Genomic DNA, 24,198 nt, shown 5'->3' with positions numbered 1-24,198 from the left:
AGACACATTGCACTGGGCTTCAGGATCATGCAATGCAACTACAATGCACCACAGCCACCTCCTACCACCCGCACTGCGCACACACACAGCCCCGCATCAAGAGTGTGTGTGTGTGTGTGTGTGTGTGTGTGTGAGTGAGAGTGTGTGTGTGTGTGTGTGTGTGTGTGTGTGTGTGTGTGTGTGTGTGTGTGAGTGAGTGAGAGTGTGTGTGTGTGTGTTCCTTCAGATAATTTAACATCCAACACTCCACATCCAGCCGAGGACGCAGAAAGAGTAGCGGTGTTTGGAGTGTGTGGAGGGACCTTCTGTACTCTACCTTGTTGAGCCAGTTGCCGGACTGAGCGAGGGGCACGGAGATGCTGGAGCGCAGGTAGCTGCTGGCTCTGTCACAGTGGGACAGGCAGGTGACGGCCCCCTCTCCCTTCAGAGGGGACAGACTCATTTGGACGGCCTTGCACAGCAGCAGCACGGCCTTGGGCAGCGGGTGGCTGAGACAGACAAGACACAGAGGGACAGGGAGGATGTTTAATGTGCATTATACAACATGTAGTTCCGACCAAGCAATCTGATTGGTCAAGGACCGTTCTCAAATGAGCATAACAGCCATTCTCAAATAGTTCATTTGATTATAAAGAAAAGCTCCCGCACACTGTCTCACCTTTTTAGGAGAATTTATTGGATAAACGTTTCGGTCACTAGGACCTTCATCAGTATTATGGGCGACATCGCCTTGACTCCATCTATATATACATATAGGGGATGCCCCCATGAACCAATCATCCAATCACAAACGAAGGACCTTACCTGGTTGAGCACCTTGAAGTTACAACCAGGTAAGGTCCTTCGTTTGTGATTGGATGTGTGCTCCCAGTGCCAGGATTTTGAGCATATTTCCTGATCTTCCAGGACCCACAGAATATTCTGTGCTAGGAATAAAATTACACAACATATCTCACAATAAAGCAGAGACTCTCTTCTTACCCCTTGTAAAAAACTGAAACTCGACCATGTTTCCTTGTTTAGTTACAAGCAGTGGAAGTTAGCTTGTTTTCACTAAAAATGCCCTCCTTTGTAACAGAAATAGGAGAAAAATAGGTTTTTAGTGAATGACACCGTTTCAAGCAGAACTCTCTTTTGAGCCTTTTATTTTTTGCCTCAGTGACACATCAGACATATACAGTATTTGTTTTCCCAAATAAATAAATAAAAAATAAAAAATAAGAGAATGTATTTGAGGGAGCTGTGTCGGTCTTAGCTTGATAAAAGCATAAACAAATGGAACGAACCCTTATGTGGTCACACTCACACACTCTCTCTCTCTCTCTCACACTCTCACTCTCTCACACACACACACACACACACACACACACACACACACACACACACACACACACACACACACACACACGCACACACACACACACACACACAGGAATAACGAGTGCTGTAACGTTACCTGCTGTCACGTTACCTCTCATAACTAACGTTAGCACAGAAGATCACACAATAGCTACGTTAGTGCTGTAAACTTTGAAATGTTTATGTGACACATGTTTCGCCTTGGTTGCTGGGGACGGGTGTGTGACGCGGTTTGACGCGTTCATCGCTCTCTCCAAGTGGCACCCATTTCTCCTCCTCCGTTTTAGTTTTAGAACGCTGTGAAGGGGAGCCTTCGTCGCCATGGTGCTCCGTCGTGGAGCAATAACAAAAACGCTGGCGTCTTCCTCGCCATCGTCGCCAGCCGAGAACTCTGGATCGGACTCTGTTTCGACCACAGGCTCCACCCATAAATACTAAACTAGCGGTTTCCTTTTATCAGTTTGACTTGAAACAATGTCACAGGCTGGGAAAGTGTCTGATGTAATGTAAACAGCCAAAACATGAAAGTACGTCCGAGTACGTCTTTGGCACAGAACGCCATTGTTAAAAGTACGTCCGGGTACGTCTTTGGCACAGAACGCCATTGTTAAAAGTACGTCCGGGTACGTCTTTGGCAGAGAATGAGTTAACAAAACAACCCATTTTGCATCAACGCTGTAAGCTAGATGCTGGTTTCTGCACAGGTGGTTGTTAAAGTTAACTACTGTGATGAGCATATCGGCTGGCTGACGTCTGGCTGACTCAATGGGGACTATTTATTGTCTCGGACCAACACTCTGCAAAAACTTTTGAGAGCAAATTGCCCCAAAATATGAACACCTTTTGTTTACAGCTTGTATTTTGTTGGTAACTGTTGTATAATCGCAATATTACACTCGAGGGTGTACTTTACCATGGTTATTGGCACTTCAGTGACGCATCACCGTCATGCCAATAACCACGGTAAAGTACACCCTCTCGTGTAATATTGCTGAATTCAACAAGTGTGTAACGGTGTAACTTTTTCCTCCTTTCAGTTTAAAGGAGGACTTACCCCCTAGATATGTATTAGAACAGTGATTTGAAAATACCTATGGAAAAAACCAAGAAATGACATATGCTCTTGTCTATACTGGACTCTTTGGCTGTGTTGAAGTCCAGATTTTTTTTCGGAAATCGACGCCATTACAGTTTGCCTATTGCCTCAAAAATAATTTATTTGAGAGGGGCCATATCTGTATAAATATCAACAATTAGCCAACGCTGGTGGCCTGTATGGAAAGAGCTTTGCTCAAAATGGTTGAAAGTTATATCAATTTGGTAATTCAGTGGCGAACTAGAAATTTAATTATTTTTCTGCATGTAACTCTATGGCAGTGTGTTGAACTACGTTACGAGAGCAAAGTGGCATGGGCTCGTTACAGCAGCACACCGCACAATACGACAAACCCCCCGTTCTGGGGTAACACAATGCGAGATTTCTCTACGTCATTCCCTCGTCCAAGTTGCCATATAGTCCCTTTTTCATTTTAGTTTGGGGGCTTTTCGTGATTGTTGTTAAAAGTTGTGCAAAAGTTTTTTCCTCTCAGCGCAGTGCAGGCTGCCTGCGCCTCCTCCCTCCTGCCAGACCCCGGCTGGCGAAACAGCCTGTTGCATGCATGGGGCGCTTGTAACCTCACGGAGCAACAAACAAACAGACAGAAATAGCTGGTGTGCGATTTAGAGAATACAGTCTGAGATTGGGTACAGGATTGAGGGAATCCCGCATCTGTTTGCGAAGGTGCGACTGGACAGGACGCTTTTCACAGACGGGCACAGTAGTCGGAGCGAGGCGAGTGTCTCTCAGGGCTACTCAGGGCAGAGCTGCAGATCTCTCCTTCTCCTCCGCGCATTCAGTCTGTCCAAAATCATTACCGATATAATCTCAGTAGGAGGGATGCAGGGAAATGATAGTAGCCGATGTGTTTAGAGAAGCTTTGTCACGTTGTCACGTCGTAGTATAGCGTTATATTTTACATGTGCGCTAAACTGCGACCATATTTGTTTGCGGAAATATCAGACTGCTCTCTCTACTCTCAGAGCACAGAGAGCTCTGCTCTGCTGCGCGCGCCCGCGGAGCTTGGAGCTAGTGCATGAGGTTTACAGTAGGACTCTCTCCCGCCTGGCTGGGCTGGAGACAGCTGCTTCCAACTCGGACTGATAATATATACATCATCATTCGAGCTTATTCAGGTAAGATATTAATAAAGTAGTGACACATTCAGCGGGAAACTAACTATAATTAAGACATGTGCCAACTTTGACGACGTTTGGTTCAGTATTTTAAGAGCAAACTTCAATAGGAATAGGCTTGGAGTTCTGAGGAGCCGAAAGGGTACAGGGGGGGTAGGGGAGTAATTATCTTGAAATCCCATAGTCTTTGGGAACACTGTGACGTCAAAGTGTTCCTAATCTCCCATTCATTTGAGAAAAAAAAAAAAAGCAGTCTTTGACCCTAAGAGGGCGCTTATGCCAGGTATGCTGCTGAAAAATGATACAAATGGTAAAATGGCAACAGTTTGGTGTCAAATGTGGAAATTCTGACCAGAATTCTTCACACATCACCCCCAAAGTCATATATATTGGTTAAAAGCTGAAAAAAAGTGTTTTGGAGGTAAGTCCTCCTTTAACATATTTTAGCGGTTTGGAATCTGCATGGGTTAAAAAGCTGATTAAACACATGATTCTCCCTCAGGGCTGAGTACACTAACCTGACTCTGCCAGACGGGGGCGGTATTGTGTTCACAGAGTGAGGTTATGAGTACACACTATATGACTATATGACTTTCAGCCATGATCACCTTTCATCTGTTGTCTCCCAATCCAGTTGGAACCATCATGATTATTTCTAACATATGTGGTTTTATTACTAAAATCTGGACAAGATTCCAGCAGTGTGGGCTGGACAACAATTTCAATCTGAATGGAGACCAATGATCAAGTCAATGAGAAATGAAAATAAGCAAAGAAAACACACCTGTCAAAAGAACAATGCTTCACTTCCACCATGTTTGTTTATCCCCAAGTATTCCAAAGTCCCCAAATACATCTAGTTGACTAAGTTTGTGAGCCTCTATGACCCAAGAAAACAAGTGAATGTGTGCGATGTCCGATCTTTTCACTCTGTTTAATCACATGGTGTGTCCAAGCCTTAAGAATTTCCTCATTCTTCGTTTCTCTCTCTCTCACACACACACACACACACACACACACACGCACACACGCACACACGCGCGCGTGTGCGTGTACAAAGTAACCATACAGAGTTTCACTTACTCCAGAGTGTGTAGAGCCCTGGGCATGCGTTCTGCCTCTGCCAGTAGTGACCTCACAGTGACATCATCACCCTGCAGCCAATGGACGGCGGCCTTCAGGACCAACGCCCACCAACGACTCACGGGATCTCCGACTGGGCAGGAAGAAGGGAGGGGCATGGTGAGGAAACTACAGGACAGAGCAGCTGCACAAGGCTTCTTTGTCCAATTGAGAAGTGTCAGTGTCAGGTGTGCAGAGATGGTGGTTAAGAAGACCCATGCCCATTAACTCATTGAGTGCCAAGGACGAGTATGTTCGTCAATTGCGTTTTTTGACGGTGGGACGTGGATCAAAGCCAGATCCATCTCCTGTAAAATTTTGGGGCATGTTGAATGTGTATAACCTATTTTACCGACCCATTAGGTGGCGACAGTGCTCTCCAGATTAGAGAAAGGTCCGGGATGACCCCCGGAAAACAGCAGGAAAAAGCCCCGTGATGAAAAAGAAACCGTTCATGCTGCAGCCAGAGCCATATAGATTGCTCTGGCTGCAATCTGACGTTGGCTGCGAACAGCAGTCAATCCGCACCCACAACTCAGCCCCTCTGTCTCTGCTGTATAGTTTCTCCACACGATTAGCCGCCAGAAAGGCAGCACCCGACGCCGAAGGCCCAAACCTTCCCTGCAGTCCGGTTTGGCATTTCCGTGTCGCGCTGGGAACCGCCGCACAAAAACGGAGCGCTCCGAAAATAGACTGGGTGCGTGTTAGGCTGTGTGTTAGTGTGAGGAGGAGTTTGCAGCTGAGAGGGGGAGAGGGGGGTGGGGCACGCAGTGCACCACACAACTACACCATGTCACTACATCAGAAAATATTAGCTTCAGACTCAGTGAATGTGCTTGAAATGCTGCATTTCACAAAAGGCGGAATAACTCAGCTTCTAATTTGAAATGTGTCTTTTTGCTCAAAACAGCCTATCTTCTCCGGCTCATAATTAAAGAACGGAAAATGGTATCAATAAACTTTTTTTTGCAGATGATAGAAGAGAGTATCATCGTTCTTTGTGCATGTTCGGTGTTTACATAGTAATATCACACAATATTCTGTGGGCCTCGAGAAATCACTGAAAAACGCTCTGAAACTCTGGTCCGTTCTCCGAAAGTGGCTGGCACTCAATGAGTTAAACACTTCACATTTGATCTGCATGTGTACAATGAGAACAGTGTATTGGGCATGGCTGGCTGTAAGAACAATAGGAATTGATCGAGAGTAACTGATTAACAGATCGCTATTGTGTTCTCATGCATTACAAGTCATTAATTAGCACAAATCAATGACTGGAAGTGTTATCTGTGAACATCCAATACAAAAGTTCATCGTTAGAGCCAAATTGATTGTCGTTGACAGTAATAAGTGAGGCAGGCTGTCTGGTTAATCTTCATTGAGGAGTAGAGGAAAGAGATACCGATATAAACCTCCTCCCCCAAACAAACAGTACATGTGCGGCATGTGATATAAAGCTCCTCCCCCACACACACAGTGCATGTGATTCATGCCACTGTGTGATCAGGCGGGGGGCGTGCCCATTCATTCCATCCATACCTGGTGTGGTGGTGTGATTGGGAGGGGCGGAGAAGGGAGGAGGCGGGGAGGGGGACTCCTCCGTACAGCTGTTCAACAACTGGAGAAACTCCAGGGCGCTGGAAAATTCCCTGAGGTGATAATGGTGGGGCAAGAGAGAGAAAGAGAAGGATGCAAGAAAGAAAGCGAGACAGATTGGAAAAAACAAAATTGGGGGGAAACATGGAAATGTTTACCGATGCAGAGCAAAGGATTCATTCACACCGAACTGTCAAAATTGGGCAGTGCAGCATGTTGAGGACCCCGGCCTTACCCAGAGTCGTCCTTGCGTTTGCCGGCCTCTGAGTCACTCTGGGGCTGGATGAGGGTGTGAACCGCTCTCTCCAGCAGCTTCCCACAGAAACAGCGGTGCAGCTGGGCAATGGGGTCAGCTGGAGGGAGAGCAAGACTGAATGAAAACACCACACTACAATTCTTTTTGTTTATTTAAGCATGATTTCATACTTGGAAAACACATTGAGCGATGGGGAGGTTGATCTTTCAAGCTTGTCGAGTTTCCGTACCAGGAAAGATATTTAGAATGTTCAATGAACACATTTGCAAAACATATAAAACATTCACATTTCAAGTTCATCAGGTTCTTTATCAGATTTCTGAATTGTCCCATCTCAACCAAAGCATCAGCTTTTTTTTGATTGCTGTAATTAAATAGCAGGAATGTGGAACACTACAGTAAATCTAGAATCAATTTGATTAATTAATTGGATAGTTGACAGTGGAGAGACAGGAACCAATTGGAAGAGAAAGGACAAAGGTCTTAGGCCAGATGACCCTTAAAAGGTTTATGCTTTCAAAAATGTTATATGACTAGAAGTCACTTTTTCAATTGGTGGATCTTTCATTATGGAATTAAAGTTTTAGAAAGAGAAAGAAAGAAAAAACATCTGGACTTTACATTATTTTTTAACATGGTAAAAGACCTAGATTATGGCAGACTAATCCAGCTCTTGCTCTGATATGACATACCCGGGTCTCTCTGAGAGGTGTACACCCCGTCACTGCTCTCCGACTTCACCGACCAATCGCAGCTGAGGAAGAACTGCCTGCCCAATGGGGTGAAGAGCCAGCGCAGGCAGTCGGGGATCGGCTTGGACTCTGATTGGTTGGCCACACTCTCGGCGCAACTCAACAGGTAACCCTGCGAGGGGAGAAGGGACAAAACTCATGTAAGGCAAATGTAAGACAAATGCCATTAAAATGTAGAGCTGCAACGATTAATCGATTAGTCCACTGTTAAATTAATTGCCAACTATTTTGATAATCCAATAATCGGTTTGAGTATTTTTTTAATTATGATATTATTATTATTATTATATTCTCTGGTTTCTCTACTCGTCTAGAACAGTAAACTGAATATCTCTGGGTTGTGGACAAAAGAAGACATTTGAGGACATAATGTAATTTTGGGCTTTGGGAAACACTGATCGACATTTTTCACCATTTTCTGACATTTTATAGACCAAACAACGAATTAATTTATTGAGAAAATCAATGAAAGATTACTTGAAAATGAATCTTAATCCAAAATTAGTGGAGGGAAGAAGAAGAGGAAGGCGGAGACATGGGAGATGACAGACAGGGGAGAAAGAGTCTAGCAGACTGACAGGCAGACAGGAGAGGTGGTGGCCCAGCACGGTGCGCAGGGCTGTGGCTGCCGTGACGTAGATCTGGGCGAGCTGGGCGGGTGGCATCTTGCCCTGGGCGCTCTCGCTGAGGTTGACGGCGCTCAGAGACAGAGACAAGGACCACAGGCCACTACGCTGAGGCAGTTTCCCTGCAGAGAGAGAGAGGAGCCAGTCAACAATCTGCTACAGTATGATGTGTGATGAGATTGCAGGTGACAGATCCTGTAGTCAGTTTCTGCGAAAATCAGTGTTTGTACGCTGTCAAAATTATTTTCAAGACTGATATCGGTGTTTCATTCAGAATCGGATATAGACCATTCAGCATAATCTACCTCCGAATTATGATGGATAACCAAGCCGTTTGTTTGATTATATTTGTAATGTATAACTGATCACTAGTGGTTGTCTATGGAAAGCTCTTATCCTCAAGTTTCAACTTCACATGGTCTGAATAGTATTGCAGAAGCTTTTTCACCTTGCCAAGGAAATTCTGTAAGAAACACAGAATAATGCTATTTTTCACATGAGAATTGTCCAACTCCTTATCAGTCAAACCAGTGGAAAAATGTCAATTTAACTGTACCACTGGGTTTAAATCTTCAAGTGACAGTGTTGGCAAGAAAACAAATTAATTTGTCGGCATGAAAGTAATATTGTTGGGAAGTTCTGTGTGACAGTATTCTTGGCCACTGACGAGGGATCAAGTATTCTGCCCCATTCCCAAACTTGAACCGTTAACCAAAATGAATGTCGCCAAATTCTCTACTTGCCTGTGAGCTGCAGCTGGCTCAGCCGATGGTAGACCAGAGCCGCGTCCTTTGCGCTAGTTCTAGCCTCCTCCCCCTCGTGCTTTCCTCCAACCTGGTGAACCAGCCAGCCCAGAGGGGTGGGGCGATGCAAGCAGTAGCGAATCAGATTCCAGGACAGGGAGCAGACCAGGTCTAGGGTTGATGAGGGCAGAGCTCTGGTCAAGACAGACAGGCAGGTCTCCAAACTGGCCATCGCTGCTGTATAGTCCCCCTGCAGGAGGGAGGAGAGAGGCGGTGAGCCAGACAATACACCAGGGCTTCCATGTATTTCAAAATGACTTTCATGTCAGGGCTCTGATGTACTGGCGGCAAGGGTAACTTGACTTCCGGGGCCCCCCTGTGGCTGAAAATGGAGGCCGGCTCCATTGTCAATTCTTCCTTGCCAGCCATGCTATTTGCTAAGTTGGAGAGACCTAGAACCTTGGAAAGTTTGAATTTAAGTTTTGTCATGAAAAACTGTGTTTTGAGTCTACCAGATGTTTCTGTCCACACGCCAATTTGTTTCAATCACTCATTTTTGGTTCCATGGTCAGACAGAAATTACCATGGCTGGAGTGAGAAGGGGCTAGTTTCCATCAAAGACCTACAGTATATATAGACGGTCATTTTGCATCCTTTGATCTACTGAAGAGAAGTTCGAGTTGCCCGGCACAAATTGGCTCAGATTCCAGCAAACCAGAAATGATGTTCGATCCAAGATTCACACCTTTGAAGAGCTCTCAAATGAACATGCTTTTTTTTTATGTATCGCTGAGCCCTCCTCACTCCAAGCATCTTATCTCTAGATTTGTATGTATGTTTGACAACTGTAACACAGCCTCTACTGAGAGGATTAGAGAAGCGTGGCAGGGGGAACTTGGTATTTTTTATCTGACATTATATGGGAAAGGAGTCTGTCTGTGGTACAACTCTGCTCAGTTAATAGCAGACACCAGCTGATCCAATTTAAAGTTGCTCACCGTCTTCATTATTCCAAGCATAAACTACACAGGATCTTCCCTTCTGTCTCTCCACTGTGTGACAGGTGTCAGAGGGCACACTATCTCATGCCTTCTGGTTCTGCCCTTCTTCAACAGGATTCTGGGCCAAAATATTTGATTGGTACTCTAAGGCCTACAAAATAATCCTACAGCCGGAGGCAGAACTCGCCGTCTTTGGCTGCTCTGAGTCCTCTCTGAACTTCCCTAAAAATGTGCAACAATCTCTTGACACTGGGGACAACTGTTACCAAAAGACTCATTCTGAAGGAATGGAAGTCCTCCTCCTCACCTTCTTTTCAGGTGTGGCTGATGGACATGATCTCTGTTGTACAGATGGAGAGACTCAGGTCCCTGAGAACCAACTCACTTAAAAGGTTCTCAGCTATATGGGACCTGCTTTTGGCTTACTTTGATGAGGTTAACAATGACTAGTGACTGAGGTTGGGAGTATCTGATGGCTTGTTCGCCGGGTATCTCATGGACCCCCTGTGTGGGATCCCATGCATGTTGTCTCTTACAAATACATAAGCACCTTATGCGACTGGTACCACCATGTTGTAATGGTGAATGTTGATGTCTGTTTAGTTTTTTTCCTTTTCTTTTCCTGTGTCTGAGCATGTTTGTCTTGTTCGTTTACTGTTCTATAAAAACTGAAAATAAAATATTGGGGGGAAAAAGACTTTGATGTCATTTCTGCTTTGTTTGGTAGTCTCTCTCAATGGAGAGTGACAGGAAAGATATTGTTTGGTAGTATTCAGTGGAGAGTGACAGGAAAGATATTGGAGGAGGGGGTGGGTGTGATGAAGGTCACGACTTAAGATTTGAACATGTTTTGAACAAAGGACTCAGACCCTAAAAATAAACTCGTGCGGGGAACAGGCGAGCTCAACAGAGACATCAAAACTGTCAGACCATTGAAGTGCACTTCAATGGTCGAAAAGCAAAAAACATCAAATCCAACTGCTTTAAAAAGAAAAAGAAAATGAGTGAGGCAGCACATCCAAAATTGGCGGAGAAGAGCAGATACAATACTCATGTTACACTTGCAATGTGAGTATTCTAGTCATTTTTTTCCTCAGTTTGGATGTCGTACCAGATTATTGTTATTATCATTATTTGATTTTATTTATTTATTTTTAGAAATTGCCCGGGGCTGATCCGTACTCACCCTGTTGAGATGCAGGTCGGCTTGTTTGCGGTGCCTCCAGAAGGACACAGACTTGGGGGAGTGGAGGGGTGTGACGGGTTCCCACAGGTAGAGCACCCTGACGCAGCCCCACACCGCCCCCACCCCGCTCAGCACCCACACCATCACCCACGGCAACAAGCAGCGCAGCCATGACGCTGGAGGAGGAGAGTCAGAAGAACATGAGCCAATGTTGAGCTGCATCAAGTATTTTCAATCTGCTTTAGAATATTTCACAACCCGGAACTATGAGTAATGAATAATGATCGTAAGTCGCTTCTTCGGGCGTTACCACAATGACCATAAATTCCAGTTAATATCTTACGGAGTTCTGAATAATTTACTAAAAAAGGAAATAGTATTCATTCTAACAGCTTGACATGTTGAAATGGCCTTAAGAATTTATGGACTCATTGTTGTACTCCTACATTGTTGTATACTACTGATGTATACAGTATGAAGTATGTATATGATGACCTAGTATAGAATGCAAATGATGTCTATTATGTATGATGTAGTATAGTATATTATATGACATTTATGGTATGTAAATCCCTTTGAGACTTGACTGTGACAAAGGGCAAGATAACTCGATATGACTAGACTACACTATGCTGCTGCCAAGATGTGACTAAATATGAAACAAGCCAATAGTCAACATTTCATCGCCCACAAATTAGCCCTGTCTCGCTGTATCTCTGCAATCCCCACATTTTCTTTTTCGGACTTTTTCCGCCCTGCGTACTGAAGCCCAAAGCCCGCTCACCAAAGTCCTTTGTTTGGCTGGGGAACCAGACCAGTGTTCTGGACGGCCCGTGGCCCACGGGCAGGCTGGGGCCGCCCGGCGCCTCGGAGCCCAGCAGAGAGGGCAGCGGGTTCAGGGAGAGGCAGAGGAAGGTCAGCGCACACAGCAGCAGACGAGAGCGGTCCATCACTCCCACTGAGGAGGGAGAGTCCGGCTCACTCTTTACCTGAGAGAGAGAGAGAGAGAGAGAGACAGAGGGGTTTTACACCAGGGGTTTTCAAAGTGCGGCCCGCAGACGCGATGAGTTAGGTCAGGGGTTCCCAACCTTTTTTGTGCCAATGACCGGTACATACATGGAAAAAAAAGTCACGGACCAGTTGTCAATTTTAATGGTTTTAGTTACATATATATTTACTCACCAGGTGGCGACAAAGGGTAAATAACAGCCTTTTGTGTTGTACTGTATGTAGCCTATACAGTATTTATGTTTTTGTTTTAACAAACATAAATAAACGTCAACTTGAAACTATGTTTCAAGTACCACACACAGCCTATAATATTATAGCCTATGTTTATTAAAAAACATAGGCTCGCGGCCCGGTACCAAATGCGTTGCGGCCCGGTACCGGTCCGCGGCCCGGCCCGGTGGTTGGGGACCACTGAGTTAGGTGACATGATAGTATTTGGTCCAATCCTTGATAGGTGTACTGTCTTTCAAAGGCTGTAGCAAGCTCAGTTTTAAAGCCAGAGTGAAGTTTCTGGTATCATAAACTAGATAACCTAACAGAGGTGCCCAAATTCTTTCCTATGAAGGGCCAAAATTAATCTGGATGGATGACGGTGGGGCAAAAAATAAATGTTGATGTTATGTGAAATTACATGAAATTATATTATTTTATAGAAAATTTACATTCTAAAATTAAAATAGGTCTTCTAATTTCATATGTTAAAAGTATCACCAAGCTAGCTTTAAAAATGACCCCGCCACAGCCTCTGAAAGAATTTTTTCTTTTAAAAACATGGAGGGCCAAAACAAACTGAGCGTGGGCCAAGTTTGGCCCGCGGGCCCCAAATTGGTCAGCATTGGTACCAACGTTATACCTGCTTGTCAGGAAGTTGGCTAAATAACGCCCCAAAGCTAGGCTAAATTCTGGCGAGGGAAAAACCTGTCTGTCGGTCTGTGTTTTTCCTCTCCAGAAAACACAACATACATTTCTCACATGATTCGCATGACTTGCTATTACAGATTTGATTTGGAATTATTTTGCGTTCAGTTTTTTCTTGGGCGGCCCTCAATCCAATGTTGGGTCCCTAAATCTGCCCTCAGTCATCAACAGTTTGAGAACGCCTGATCTACACATTTTGTGTGTTTATGTGTGCCATCTTGTTCCTGTGTGTGTGTGTGTGTGTGTGTGTGTGTGTGTGTGTGTGTGTGTGTGTGTGTTTTTTTACCGGATCGTGGTCCAGTAAGGGGCTGCCTGGCTCCGAGTCAATGCAGTAAGGAGAGAACTGGGGAGGGGAACTGGAGCCAGAGTCGGAGGCAGGAGGTGACATCATCACCACTTCCTGTTTAAGCTCAACATCCTCAGATAGAATCACAGGCTCTGAGAGAGAGAGAGAGAGAGAGAGAGAGAGAGAAGGGGGGATAAAAAATACTCTCTGAACTCTTCCCAATTACAACAGATTGCAGCTCGCATGTAACATCTCAGTACTGCAGGAACACTTACTGTTCTTCTGGTTGCCCATTTTAAGGGCCAGGTTCTCCTGCCGTAGTTTGTGGTTGACCTGTTGCAGGTACCTGATGTAGTCGATGGCCTTCCTCAGCACTCCTGACTTATGCACCTGGGATAAAACACACAGAGGTGCAGAACGTGTGAGGATCCATCAAGCTCAGAAACCAGAATCCGGTCCAAATCAGATTTCCTCCCAAATTCAAATAAGGAAAAACCCTGGCACTGGAAATATCCCACCTATTATGAGTTAATTCAGACTACATGCTCAACCATTAGCAAATAAATGCAGTTTCTGTTTACTCACTTTGTTTACTTACTTCTATTTACATTCAGAATTGATTCAATTTCCCAGTGTTAAGACCACTGACCTTGGCGTCATTGCCCATGACCAGGTCTCTGAGCTCCAGGATCTTGTCGTTGATGGAGGACCTGTACCTCTTCTCGATGATGTTGTGGGTGGTCCTCCTCTCGCCCTCCTTCACCACGCCCCCCTGCATCATGCCTCCAACCATCATCTGGCCCTGCTCCATGGCTGTTCTGGCTCCGCAGAGGGAGGTGCCATGCTGCAGCTGCTTGATTGGCAGCTTGTCGCCGCCTCCCATCATGACCGGGACGGTGGTCAGGATGTTGCCGCCCATCAGGGTCTGCGTGTGAGGAACATCAGTGGTGGCAAATTACATTATAACTAGGCAGCAAAAGATGGAGAGATGTGAACTCAAGCACTGACTAGGAGGTTCCAGTGTGAAGCATCAGTAGAAAATGTGGCTGTTGTTGTGTGCTGTAGTTTAGTATGACGCTAAAACTGCCAGGTTTATTACACTTATAATAACCGATCAGGTGGGTAGTGCTGGGTATCGTTACTCTTTTAAGCCATCGACTGAAATAACCCAGTACAAAGTAGTGTCGAAACTTCTCCAGTCAAACGATACTTACATTCAATCCTTTTTGTATACAGATCTAGGAAAAAATTACTATTTGTATGGTTTTGCTCACAGCCAATCACCACACGCTTTCTTTGACTTAATGCGATGTGTGATTGGCCCGCTACAGCAGCAGCTACAACCCTATAGGACGAATCAGCGTGACGTCACTTGTCACCCACAAATGTACAACGAAATGAGAAAAGGAGAGGGATAAAAGGGGGTTCTGGAGCGCAATCAGTGCGAGGAGAAGGACTATGATTCACTGGAGGGAAGATGATGTGAGGTTAAAGAGTTCCATTCCCACTGGGGCCACTTGTACCAATAAGGCATATACTCAAGGGGCGCTATGTTTCTTTGGATAAGAGCTTGTTATATCATGCTATTAGGTAATACCTTTAATGCCAAATCAATTCAAGTGATCTTTTAAAAAATCCAGCTCATCACTGGTGGAAGAGAAGGAGATGTGAAGGACATCATGACTCTCTTGGTGATGAAGTGATGTGTTACTGATGGTTTCTTTGTGGGGTATTAGGAGAGAGAGAGAGAGAGAGTGGATGTGTCTGTTTGCCTTCCTACAGTTTCTGGAAAGTGAATGTCTCAGTGAAATGCCCTTTCTTTTCTTTTCCTTTCTTGATTCTGTACAAAGGTATATTATGATTTGTTGTGTGGCCATCTTGGCGATTGTAAATATGATATAGTGTCTTGTAAACCCATTATGGGCTGGGCACCCAGGTGCATGACACTTAAATAAAAATGTCAATCAATCAATCAAAAACCTACAGTATGTATGTATGTATGTATGTATGTATGTATCTATCTGTATGTATGTATGTATGTATGTATGTATCTGTATGTATGTATGTATGTATGTATGTACTGTATGTATGTATGTATGCCAAACAGGAGGAATCTCCTGAATTCTCTGAGGTCTTTTACTATTACACAATTAAGTGTAAACATCATTAACACACGCTCCATGACATCGGCAGCATTGTGGCTAAACGAAGCAGGAAGACAGACAGGTGGAGAGAGATGTACCGGGACCTGGATGGGGGTGGTCAGGGTGGTGATGCCTGGGTTCTGCATGGTGGACAGGACCTGCGTACCATCCGGCTTCAGCGTCAGAATCTGAGGCTGCTGGACCAGAACCTGACAGAGACACCAGTCCAAAGAACAGCATGAGCATGGGAGCGTTTCTGTTGGAGGCTTGGGTATTCAAGGTCGCTGGCACTTACTACGCTGTTTCTATGCAATCACAAAATGCAACATATTTGTGAGCTATTATTGTAGTAATTAGGGTTAGACCGATATAGAATGATATGTTGGTTTACTGATATATATCACGCCAATATTAGTGGCATGAATGATATTGACTATGGGTGACTATGAGTTTTGGTGGATTTTCCACCCTACCAAGAATATAAGTTTGGGGTGGGGAACACACACTTGTGCAAAACAAGAAAAGAGAAAAAAGAAAAGATTTTTTTTTTTTTTTTTTTTATATAGAATATTGGCAGAAAAACATCAGCTGTTCAACAGATTAGTTCAAAATATCATTCAACCCTAGAAGCAATAGAACAGCTAGTCAGTGGTACCTGTTGGACTTGCTGTTGCATAGTGTGGAGTGTAGTGGGCGCTGTGGAGAGAGTCTGGATGGTCTGACCCGTGGGGGTCAGAAGACGCTGGTGCTGGATGGTCATTGGCTGGAGCTGCGGCGACGTCATGATGCTCTGCATCTGTGGTTGGAGGACTGTGGATGGAAGATAAGCTGACCGATGGAGGATTCGTCAGGCAAATTCAAAGGACAAACACAGTATAACGGAAAGAATGTAAAAAGAGACACTAAGAACAAAACATTACAGTTATGTTCACTGCAATGGCACCTTACCTTTAAAAAATATATTGTAGGAATATTTAGAACCTGTTGCACACATATCAAATAGGGATGGGACAATATTCTTATCTGACAATACCATTCAATAAGTGATATGGGGTTCACGATTCCGTACAACCACGATACGATGTAATACATAAACGTTCCATGGAGCCACAAATCCTTCTAGCAATGGCACTAGCTTGCTAGCATGTAAACAACAATTAAAAAATGTCAATACAAAGTGCAAGTAATAAAATTGTGATGGAGAGCTTGTGAAGATTGTGATAGATAAGCCGTCACATTTGTGATTCCTACAGCAGAATAATTTTTTGCATTGTGATCAACCACGTCATAGGAACAAACTCAAGCATTCTCTTGTCACCTTGGAAACTGGGGGCAGGGCTCTGATGGCAGATCACAGGGTTCTGGATGAAGCGTGATTGGCATCCGTTGGAGGTAATCATCACTGTCTGGGCTGCCTGGGTCTGCATGGGCAGCGCTGTCTGGTGGTGGGTCTGAACCAGCGTGTGGACCGGGAAGCTCTGGGTCTGCATTGGGATTGCCTGGGTGTGCATCTGAAAACAAAAGGAACACTTTTCATTCAACACGTATGCATTTCATGCATTTGCTCTGCAGACATCATTAAAGTTTCATGCAACACGAGCCGGTCTTTGTCATTTCTGATGTACTGCTACAGGAAAAAAAATATTGAATTCAGAAGACAATAAACTATCATGTGTATATCCATCGAGCTGACTAGGCTTTTGCTGAGATCTGCGTTGGCGTCTGCGGGGATGCTGACCTTGGTACAAAATAATTATACTTTATAGTCGGTGTTAAAAAAAAATCTCCTGTCAGCAGAAGCTGCTTTTGTACAGACGACACAAATAACGGAAAATGAATCCACGCTGTCCCCGTGACAGCCAATCAAATTATAGGTAGAGAAGTATGAGCCTTGCAAAGCCCCCCAACACTTTAAACAGTTACAGGGCTACTGCACTAGTGAAATCCATAGTCAAACAGCTGATACCTGGATAGTAGGCTGGGCTGTCTGTTGCGGCTGGGGGTGGATGGGCTGCACGTGGACCTGGGGCCGCGGCTGGAGGAGCGGAGGGCTGCGGGTCACCTGCTGCTGCACAGTGGAGACGGTGGGGGTGGGAGGTGTCTGGACCGGGGTGAGGGGAGGGGTGAGGGGGAGAGACAGTGTTTGGGAGGGGGCGAGCCCCACGCCGGGGCTCTGGTAGACGACGGGGGTTGACGGGTGGGGGGTCTGGGTGCTTTGAGGGGTCTGAACTGCGGCTCGCGGGGCGGCGCCTTTCAGAGCAGCGCCTGCTGAGCTCATCTGGTCGTCAAACAGGTCTGGGAAGTCCCCCACCTGGTTACTGACAAACTGGAGCATCTCTGAGGAGACGGAGGAGACAGAGAACAGAAGTCAAGGCAAGCCTGCACAACCACAAGCCATTCCACAGATTCCAGCAATAAACATGGGGAAGGGGGGGGGGCGGTAATTTTCAAATTACAGAGGCTGCAATGAATTGCATAAATCCAAAATGGGCTTCTAAAGAAGTTATTTTAGTACTGCAGGTAATCTTTGGTCCACGGATCAAGTTAACTATTGGTGAACATCTTTCATCGTGCTCAAACTCAGTACGTCCTGCACACTTTGACCTACATCTAAGCAAAATGAAACGGACAAACAGGCACAGCCACTTGCATATTTGACCAGCGTTTGGCTGGTGGATGGTGCTAATGTTGGACCCTTTATGAAATGCAGTTTAAAATGCAATTGCAATATTCTGTCAATCGATTGTTTTGTTGTTGATATGGTTCAGTCCTACACATCACATCTTTTTAATCTATTACACAGTGAATATTGAACTGAAAGCTTGACTTTAAAAAAGTGACATCGATTCGCAATCACAATATCTGTCCCGAAAAACTCTCAATCAGATAATTCCCCCCAAATCGTCCGGCCCTGTGTGAAGTGTTACTCCAACAACAATTCGACAATTCTACTAACTCAATGTCATCTCAAAAGGTGGCATTACTTCCAAGTCATTTCCACAATAAAAGTGTGATTGCATTACAGTAACCTGTGAGAGAGTGTCACATTAAGAGCAGCATGTGAATAATGTGCACACACCTGTGGATGAACACACACATTGCAACATAATGTACAAGAAACCCTGTGATTGATGATGATTGCTTCATTTCCGTTAAACCCAGGCCGTGGCTAATATCCCATACTGCAGTTATGGGATGTCATAAATGTAGGTCTTTCTTTCCTAAGTGTCCTTGAAGGAGACATCTTGCAATGGACCTTATCTAGGCCAGAAGAACTGGCTGCAGCTTCCCCACTAACTAGACCTGGCTACAAAGTGTCTGTTGACTGCCTCTAATAAGGTCATTGAAAAGACCGGTGAACTAAGCGAGCTTTATTATGGACTGGCCTTGACTCATTATCGCACACACACACACACACACACACACACACACACACACACACACACACACACACACACACACACACACACACACACACACACACACACACACACACACACACACACACACACACACACACACACACACACACACACACACACACACACACACACACACACACACACACACACACACACACACACACACACACACACACACACACACTAACAGCTAGTAGCTACTGCTACTGTTCTGGCACTGAGCCAGGCAGCAGAAGGTGAGCACAAATGGAGGAGAGGCCTTCAAAAAGACCAGCCTTGAAAAGGTACAAGGTCATCTAACACTGATGGCCCCCGAGACACAATAAGGGAACGGGGTGAAAGAGCAGCTTTTCAAGGTGAAAACAAATTCCACATTTTAAAATCAAGGACATTTCTCTGGCATCTCTACATTTTTGCTGTATCAAAAACGTGTCGAACCGCGACACCACTCTGTCCGAACTGTGAATTTTGTGAAGCGTTACACCCCCTATATCATACACTTTCAGATAAGCAACCACGAGCAAACATCACATTGCATGCATGCAGAGTAGACACACATCGTGTAGTAGGCAGTAGGCACACCATGCTGCAGCATGTACACCTCCATGGTACTGTAGCCTCCACGTGACCTCTATGTGCTATCGGTCATGAAGAAGAGACTTATGTGTTACATAGCCTGCGACGCCACGTTGAAGGCTGGGCTCTCCCAGGCTACCTCCATGGCTTTTCATAAGAGAGTGAACAAAGCAGCCGCTCTCCGAGCCCCCAGACAGGCCCTCAGACAAGCCGGGCACAAAGGGAGAAAGCCCTCACAGGGGGACACAGGGGACAGTTTCCCCCTGTGAGAAAAGAGCTTATGTAACCAGAGAGCAGTGGAATAATGGGGAGATGGAGAATGAATATAGGGCCGGCTGAAGAACAGAGTTCAAATATCTTCTGAGATCTACAGTAACTATGGATGTAACGATAACCGGTTGTAATGATAACCGTGATTACATTCCTTGCGATAAACCGTACCGTTTCAAATTTTCATTATCATTAAAACCGTGTTACCATGATTACCAGTGCTTTGAAAAACATGGTACTGTCCATCATCAACCAAAGTTGGCAACAGTCTCCCAGATGCAAACACGCAGCCTTGGAGAAATGATTTCAGTGAGGGTATCAATCCTTTTTGGGTCTGAGTTTTCAATATAAAACTTGGTGAAATTATTTCTGTGAGCGTATTAGTACTTTTTGAACATTTCCAGCACATTTTAACAAACCGTGATAATACGATAACCGTGATCATTTTGGTCACGATAATCGTGATGTGAAATTTTCATACCGTTACATCTCTACAGTAAACCACCCGTTACACAGATAGATAACTGAGACCCACCACCAGTAGGGTTGCACGATATTGGATCTTGCCCAAGGACACTTCGACATGCAGACTTGAGGAGGCGGGAATCGAACCACCGACCTCTTTTATCCAAAGCGATTAATGGACGACCCGCTCTACCTCCTGAGCTACAGCCGCCGATGCAGACATAAGTACAATGCATAGGCCTACACATTCGCTGGGCAAAATAAGAATTAGAAAACTACTTCAACTTGTGTAAAACATGCCATATTTTTTTATTATTTATGTCACATTTTCTTTCAAACTAAACTGTAAGATTCGTCCTACTTACAAGCTTGGATGACATCAGCCTGTCGTATCGGCACTCGGCAGAAATGTCATATCGTGCCGATGCAGATTTTATTTTTAACACCTTAAGTGCCATAGCCGAAATAATTCGTCTTACATAATCCAACGCTTAAGTGCCAGAGCCGAGTTTACTCGTCTTACATAAACATTTTTTTTTTTTTGACGGTGGGACATCAATCAACAACTTTTACATCTTCGAGATCACTATTGGAGCAAGATAATGTGTATAATCTATTTTACCGACCCACTAAGTGTTGACAGTGCTCCCCCAGACGACCGAAATCAAAGAAAAAACTGCCGCGGGACCAAGCCGTTCAAGGAAATGCCGTGGCGATTTTACAGTAACAGACTTGTCTTGCCTGAGAGCGGCCGCGCACCGGCAGCAGCACACAGAGAGCGGAGAGCGATTTGCAAAATAGATCATAGGTGAAACACACTTTGAAACACCTCAGAAAGGCCAGAATCAACATCTGCCCATCGCCCACGCATTCCCCGGCCCATCTTGACTCGCACAAGGAGCGTCTGCACGCAGGCAAGCAGGCAGGCAGGCACACAGGCAGGCAGCAGCAAAAGCGCTTCTGACACGCCCGCTGTACAGCGGAGGGAGGAGGGAGGAGGGAGGAGGGAGGAGGGAGGAGGGAGTTTGAATGAGAGGGGTGTTTCCTGTTGTTATGGAGGAAATTACTGTTCAAAACTATTGTTTAGAATGTCTGACGGTCTTACTGATGCCAAAAATGAATGGTTAAAGTGACTGTTTCACAAAAAGCCATTTATCTCTGAATAAATTTCCAGACGCTGAAACCATGCTGTACTCAACGGCTAATATCTACATAACTACTAACTCTGCAAACTAACTCTTTTAGACAGAGAAAGCACACATTCTATTAGTTATTTTTAGATGATTGGTGTTCATGAATTCTTAACAGAAAAGAATCCTCGGCTGTCTCTAAAATGAGCCAGAATCGTCAAAAACACCCCTGGCACAACTTACCTACAGGAATGAAAACATGGCTGGCATTCAATGTGTTAAGGTCTTTATCGGCAGATACTGATGACGTGGGGGAAGAAAAAGGCTAAATTGGGGACATTTCCCTGCAGTCACGGAACATTTGTGTAAAATCATAATTTGTGGATTAAAACCTAGAGACCAAATGGAAGCTGGGTGAAGCCAAGTGTGGGCCGTCTTTGCTGCAGTTCTTCAGTGAATTCAATTCAGCAGTCAGTCAACTCAGTTGTGATTTCTCTCTCACACACAATCTGTGCATTCTTCTCTTTGACACAGTGATAAAGTGGGATTACATCAACTATGGCCCGGGGCTGTCTGTCTGCTAGTTCTGTTCAAGGGCCCCTTTGAATGGAGCACCACACACCAGCCAAAATCAGGTGCGTTTGGTAGGAATGCACGATATATCGTCAATCATATCGATATCGGCCGATGTTAGTCATTTTTACATATATCGTATGCGTCGGTCCGATGAGCCAAATAACAGCAATGTTAATATCAGTTATCGGTACTGGCCAAAATGTTCACGTTGAGAGGAAACTCAGGAAACATTGAATGTGGGAAATCCATGACTTATGGGCTTTTCCAAATGTTTTGGAAATAAAGAAAGACGTTACTTTTTGGAATTCACAGTGTTTATACTGTATGTGTTTTTCAGTATGTACAAAATGTGATGATCATCATAGAAACTTGTTTTTATACAGATCATATCGACATATTGGTTATCGGCCATCATTATAGCAGCAATGTTAATATCAGTTATCGTATCGGCCAAAATCCCTAGTGTTTGGCGTTTGCCTACTTTATCATAGCCTGATATCAGTCTGAATTGTCACTATTTCCTTCTTCAGAACAGAAGCAGCCAACTGGGTGGAGTGGGAAGATTTGAAGGTCTGGACCCAGGCAGACATGATCAGCCACTCTGGCTGTAATGTTAGTTATTTCACTGCTAAACAGTGGCATGGTGCTGAGTTTCAGAATCCAACAATCACAGTAGCCAGTAGGTGGAAACATTAGCTTGCTGTCCTGGAACCCAGTTGATCTCACATTGTCAGACGTCACGGCACACAGCAGAGCATCAGTCTGTCTGCTGACTTTTAGCATTCAGTCAAATTGCACACTAATGGAAATCTGGTGACTCTGCGCTGGCCAACCCTACACCAAAACTAAAGCCCCATCCTTTCACCGAGTGCCAAGAGGTGAAGCCTGTTTTCATAAGACGAGATTGGAAGGGTGACGCTATCTGTTCACTCACTGTGTCTGTGTCTGTCTGATGTGTGCCATGACATTTTTCTCTGCTGTTCTTGATCAACTTTCTTTTTAAAATATGCTGCACAAGAATATTGTTTTTTCTAAATAAGTTATTTTTCTTAACACAGAAACATGTGCTAAACTTAAAAATAAAATAAAAAAGAAGCCAAATGACTATGAATGATGGTTGCTAATAGGTTCAAATGGCCCTGTTGGCTTACAGTAATAACTGATGAGCAAGTCACACATTTGTGGTGTTCCTTCTCCTCGCATATATACACCCAACTGTTGACTGACGCCTCTTACGAACATGCATCTCAAATTCATACAGCTTCAGCTGATGACGGCTTTTTCCATAGAATGGCCACAGCATATACAAGACACCACTAAAAACTGCCCAATGCGAAATTTATAGTGGACTTTATACAGATATACAAATGATGGACTACTGAAATGGCTATAGCGTTATATTATGAGGTGTCAGTCAACCCTAACCCATCTATTTCTGCACTAAATTACATTTCATGAATACATTCAATAAATAGAAACATTGTTGGAAAAACTTGACTGATATGAACATAAATCCTCCATGTCATCTCTAAACTTTTGTCTGTAGTCTTTATTAATGTCATAACTAACAATGATGCCTTTTATTTGGCCACAGCATATAAACTTACAGCAAGAAGACAGCACTAAAAAATGCCCAGTGCAAAATGTATAGTACTGTAGGCTAAACTATATACTGTAGTTACTAACGTTACTGAAATGGCTATGAGATATAATGTTTGCATAACTCTGGGTGATAAACCTGTTCTAACTCTGTAGACTAAATTACACTGAATTCATGAATAAATTCAACAAGTAGCTATAGATTATTGGGAAAGACCATTCCAGTCTGTAACAACTACGACTGATACAGTATGAAGCCCTTTGTCACACAAATTCGCCATGTCGTCTCTAAAATGTGTATGTTCCAATGGTATGTTATGTAGTGATAACAGTGTGATGCCATAGCGTTACACTGCTCGCCTCTCTCACAGCAAGGAGGATCGTGAGAGCAGCATCGTGTTCAGACAGTATGAGCGGGTACAGGCCGTCACTAACACCAACAAACACTTCAAACTGTTGACAGCTTACCGTCGATGTCTCCCAGGGTAAACTCGTCCCCTAACTCAGCTAAAGTGGGGTCCATGTTCATGTATTCCCCGGTATCCATCCTGTCTCAGCAGCTCGCCTCCCCGGCCTGTCACCGGAGGGTTGCGGGAGAAAAGAAACGAAACCCGATACTTATATTGTGGAGGATGTTGTTGTTGTTGTTGAAGCAATGATGGTAAACAACACCAGTGCCTCAAGAGAGGCAGTTTCCTAGCCCGATAAACTCATTTACACCGATTTGTGATTAAGACGTCGCCATCTTGTTTCCAGCTCATTACGTCATTCACAAACAGACCCTGTGGCCTGGAACGAGCTCCGATTGGCCCAGACCTCGCTGTTGTTGTCATGAGACCAGTCGGCGTCGTCCAATGGAAATGCCATGTTTGCCGTGGTCTGATAGCACGTCACCGATCAGAAGCTGTGGCGTAATTTGAATAAACCG

General features: G+C 44.5%; 1 protein-coding gene across 3 annotated transcripts in view; it reads right to left on the bottom strand.

Moving 5' to 3' along the window:
- Positions 1 to 24,005, bottom strand: part of srebf2 (sterol regulatory element binding transcription factor 2) — a 30,212-nt gene extending 6,207 nt beyond the window's left edge. Inside the window, exons 1-17 of one of the 3 annotated variants that reach the window (XM_083649663.1) lie at positions 23,739 to 24,005; positions 17,199 to 17,569; positions 16,551 to 16,743; positions 15,888 to 16,060; positions 15,331 to 15,441; positions 13,738 to 14,013; positions 13,364 to 13,478; positions 13,089 to 13,240; positions 11,658 to 11,862; positions 10,874 to 11,049; positions 8,687 to 8,936; positions 7,896 to 8,065; positions 7,258 to 7,429; positions 6,545 to 6,662; positions 6,253 to 6,362; positions 4,675 to 4,807; positions 317 to 488 (exon numbers count right to left, since the gene is read on the bottom strand). In XM_083649663.1, the coding sequence (XP_083505789.1) occupies positions 317 to 488; positions 4,675 to 4,807; positions 6,253 to 6,362; positions 6,545 to 6,662; positions 7,258 to 7,429; positions 7,896 to 8,065; positions 8,687 to 8,936; positions 10,874 to 11,049; positions 11,658 to 11,862; positions 13,089 to 13,240; positions 13,364 to 13,478; positions 13,738 to 14,013; positions 15,331 to 15,441; positions 15,888 to 16,060; positions 16,551 to 16,743; positions 17,199 to 17,569; positions 23,739 to 23,817 (2,976 nt within the window). In that variant the 5' untranslated portion in view covers positions 23,818 to 24,005. The remainder of the gene's footprint in view (positions 1 to 316; positions 489 to 4,674; positions 4,808 to 6,252; positions 6,363 to 6,544; positions 6,663 to 7,257; positions 7,430 to 7,895; positions 8,066 to 8,686; positions 8,937 to 10,873; positions 11,050 to 11,657; positions 11,863 to 13,088; positions 13,241 to 13,363; positions 13,479 to 13,737; positions 14,014 to 15,330; positions 15,442 to 15,887; positions 16,061 to 16,550; positions 16,744 to 17,198; positions 17,570 to 23,738) is intronic. The other 2 variants (XM_083649664.1, XM_083649665.1) reach the window with 2 other exon arrangements.
- Between the last annotated feature and the right edge of the window lie 193 nt (positions 24,006 to 24,198).

Source organism: Poromitra crassiceps (assembly GCF_964638095.1).
Source record: "Poromitra crassiceps genome assembly, chromosome: 13".
Lineage (NCBI taxonomy): Eukaryota > Metazoa > Chordata > Actinopteri > Beryciformes > Melamphaidae > Poromitra > Poromitra crassiceps.
This window is presented reverse-complemented; position numbering and strand designations above follow the sequence as displayed.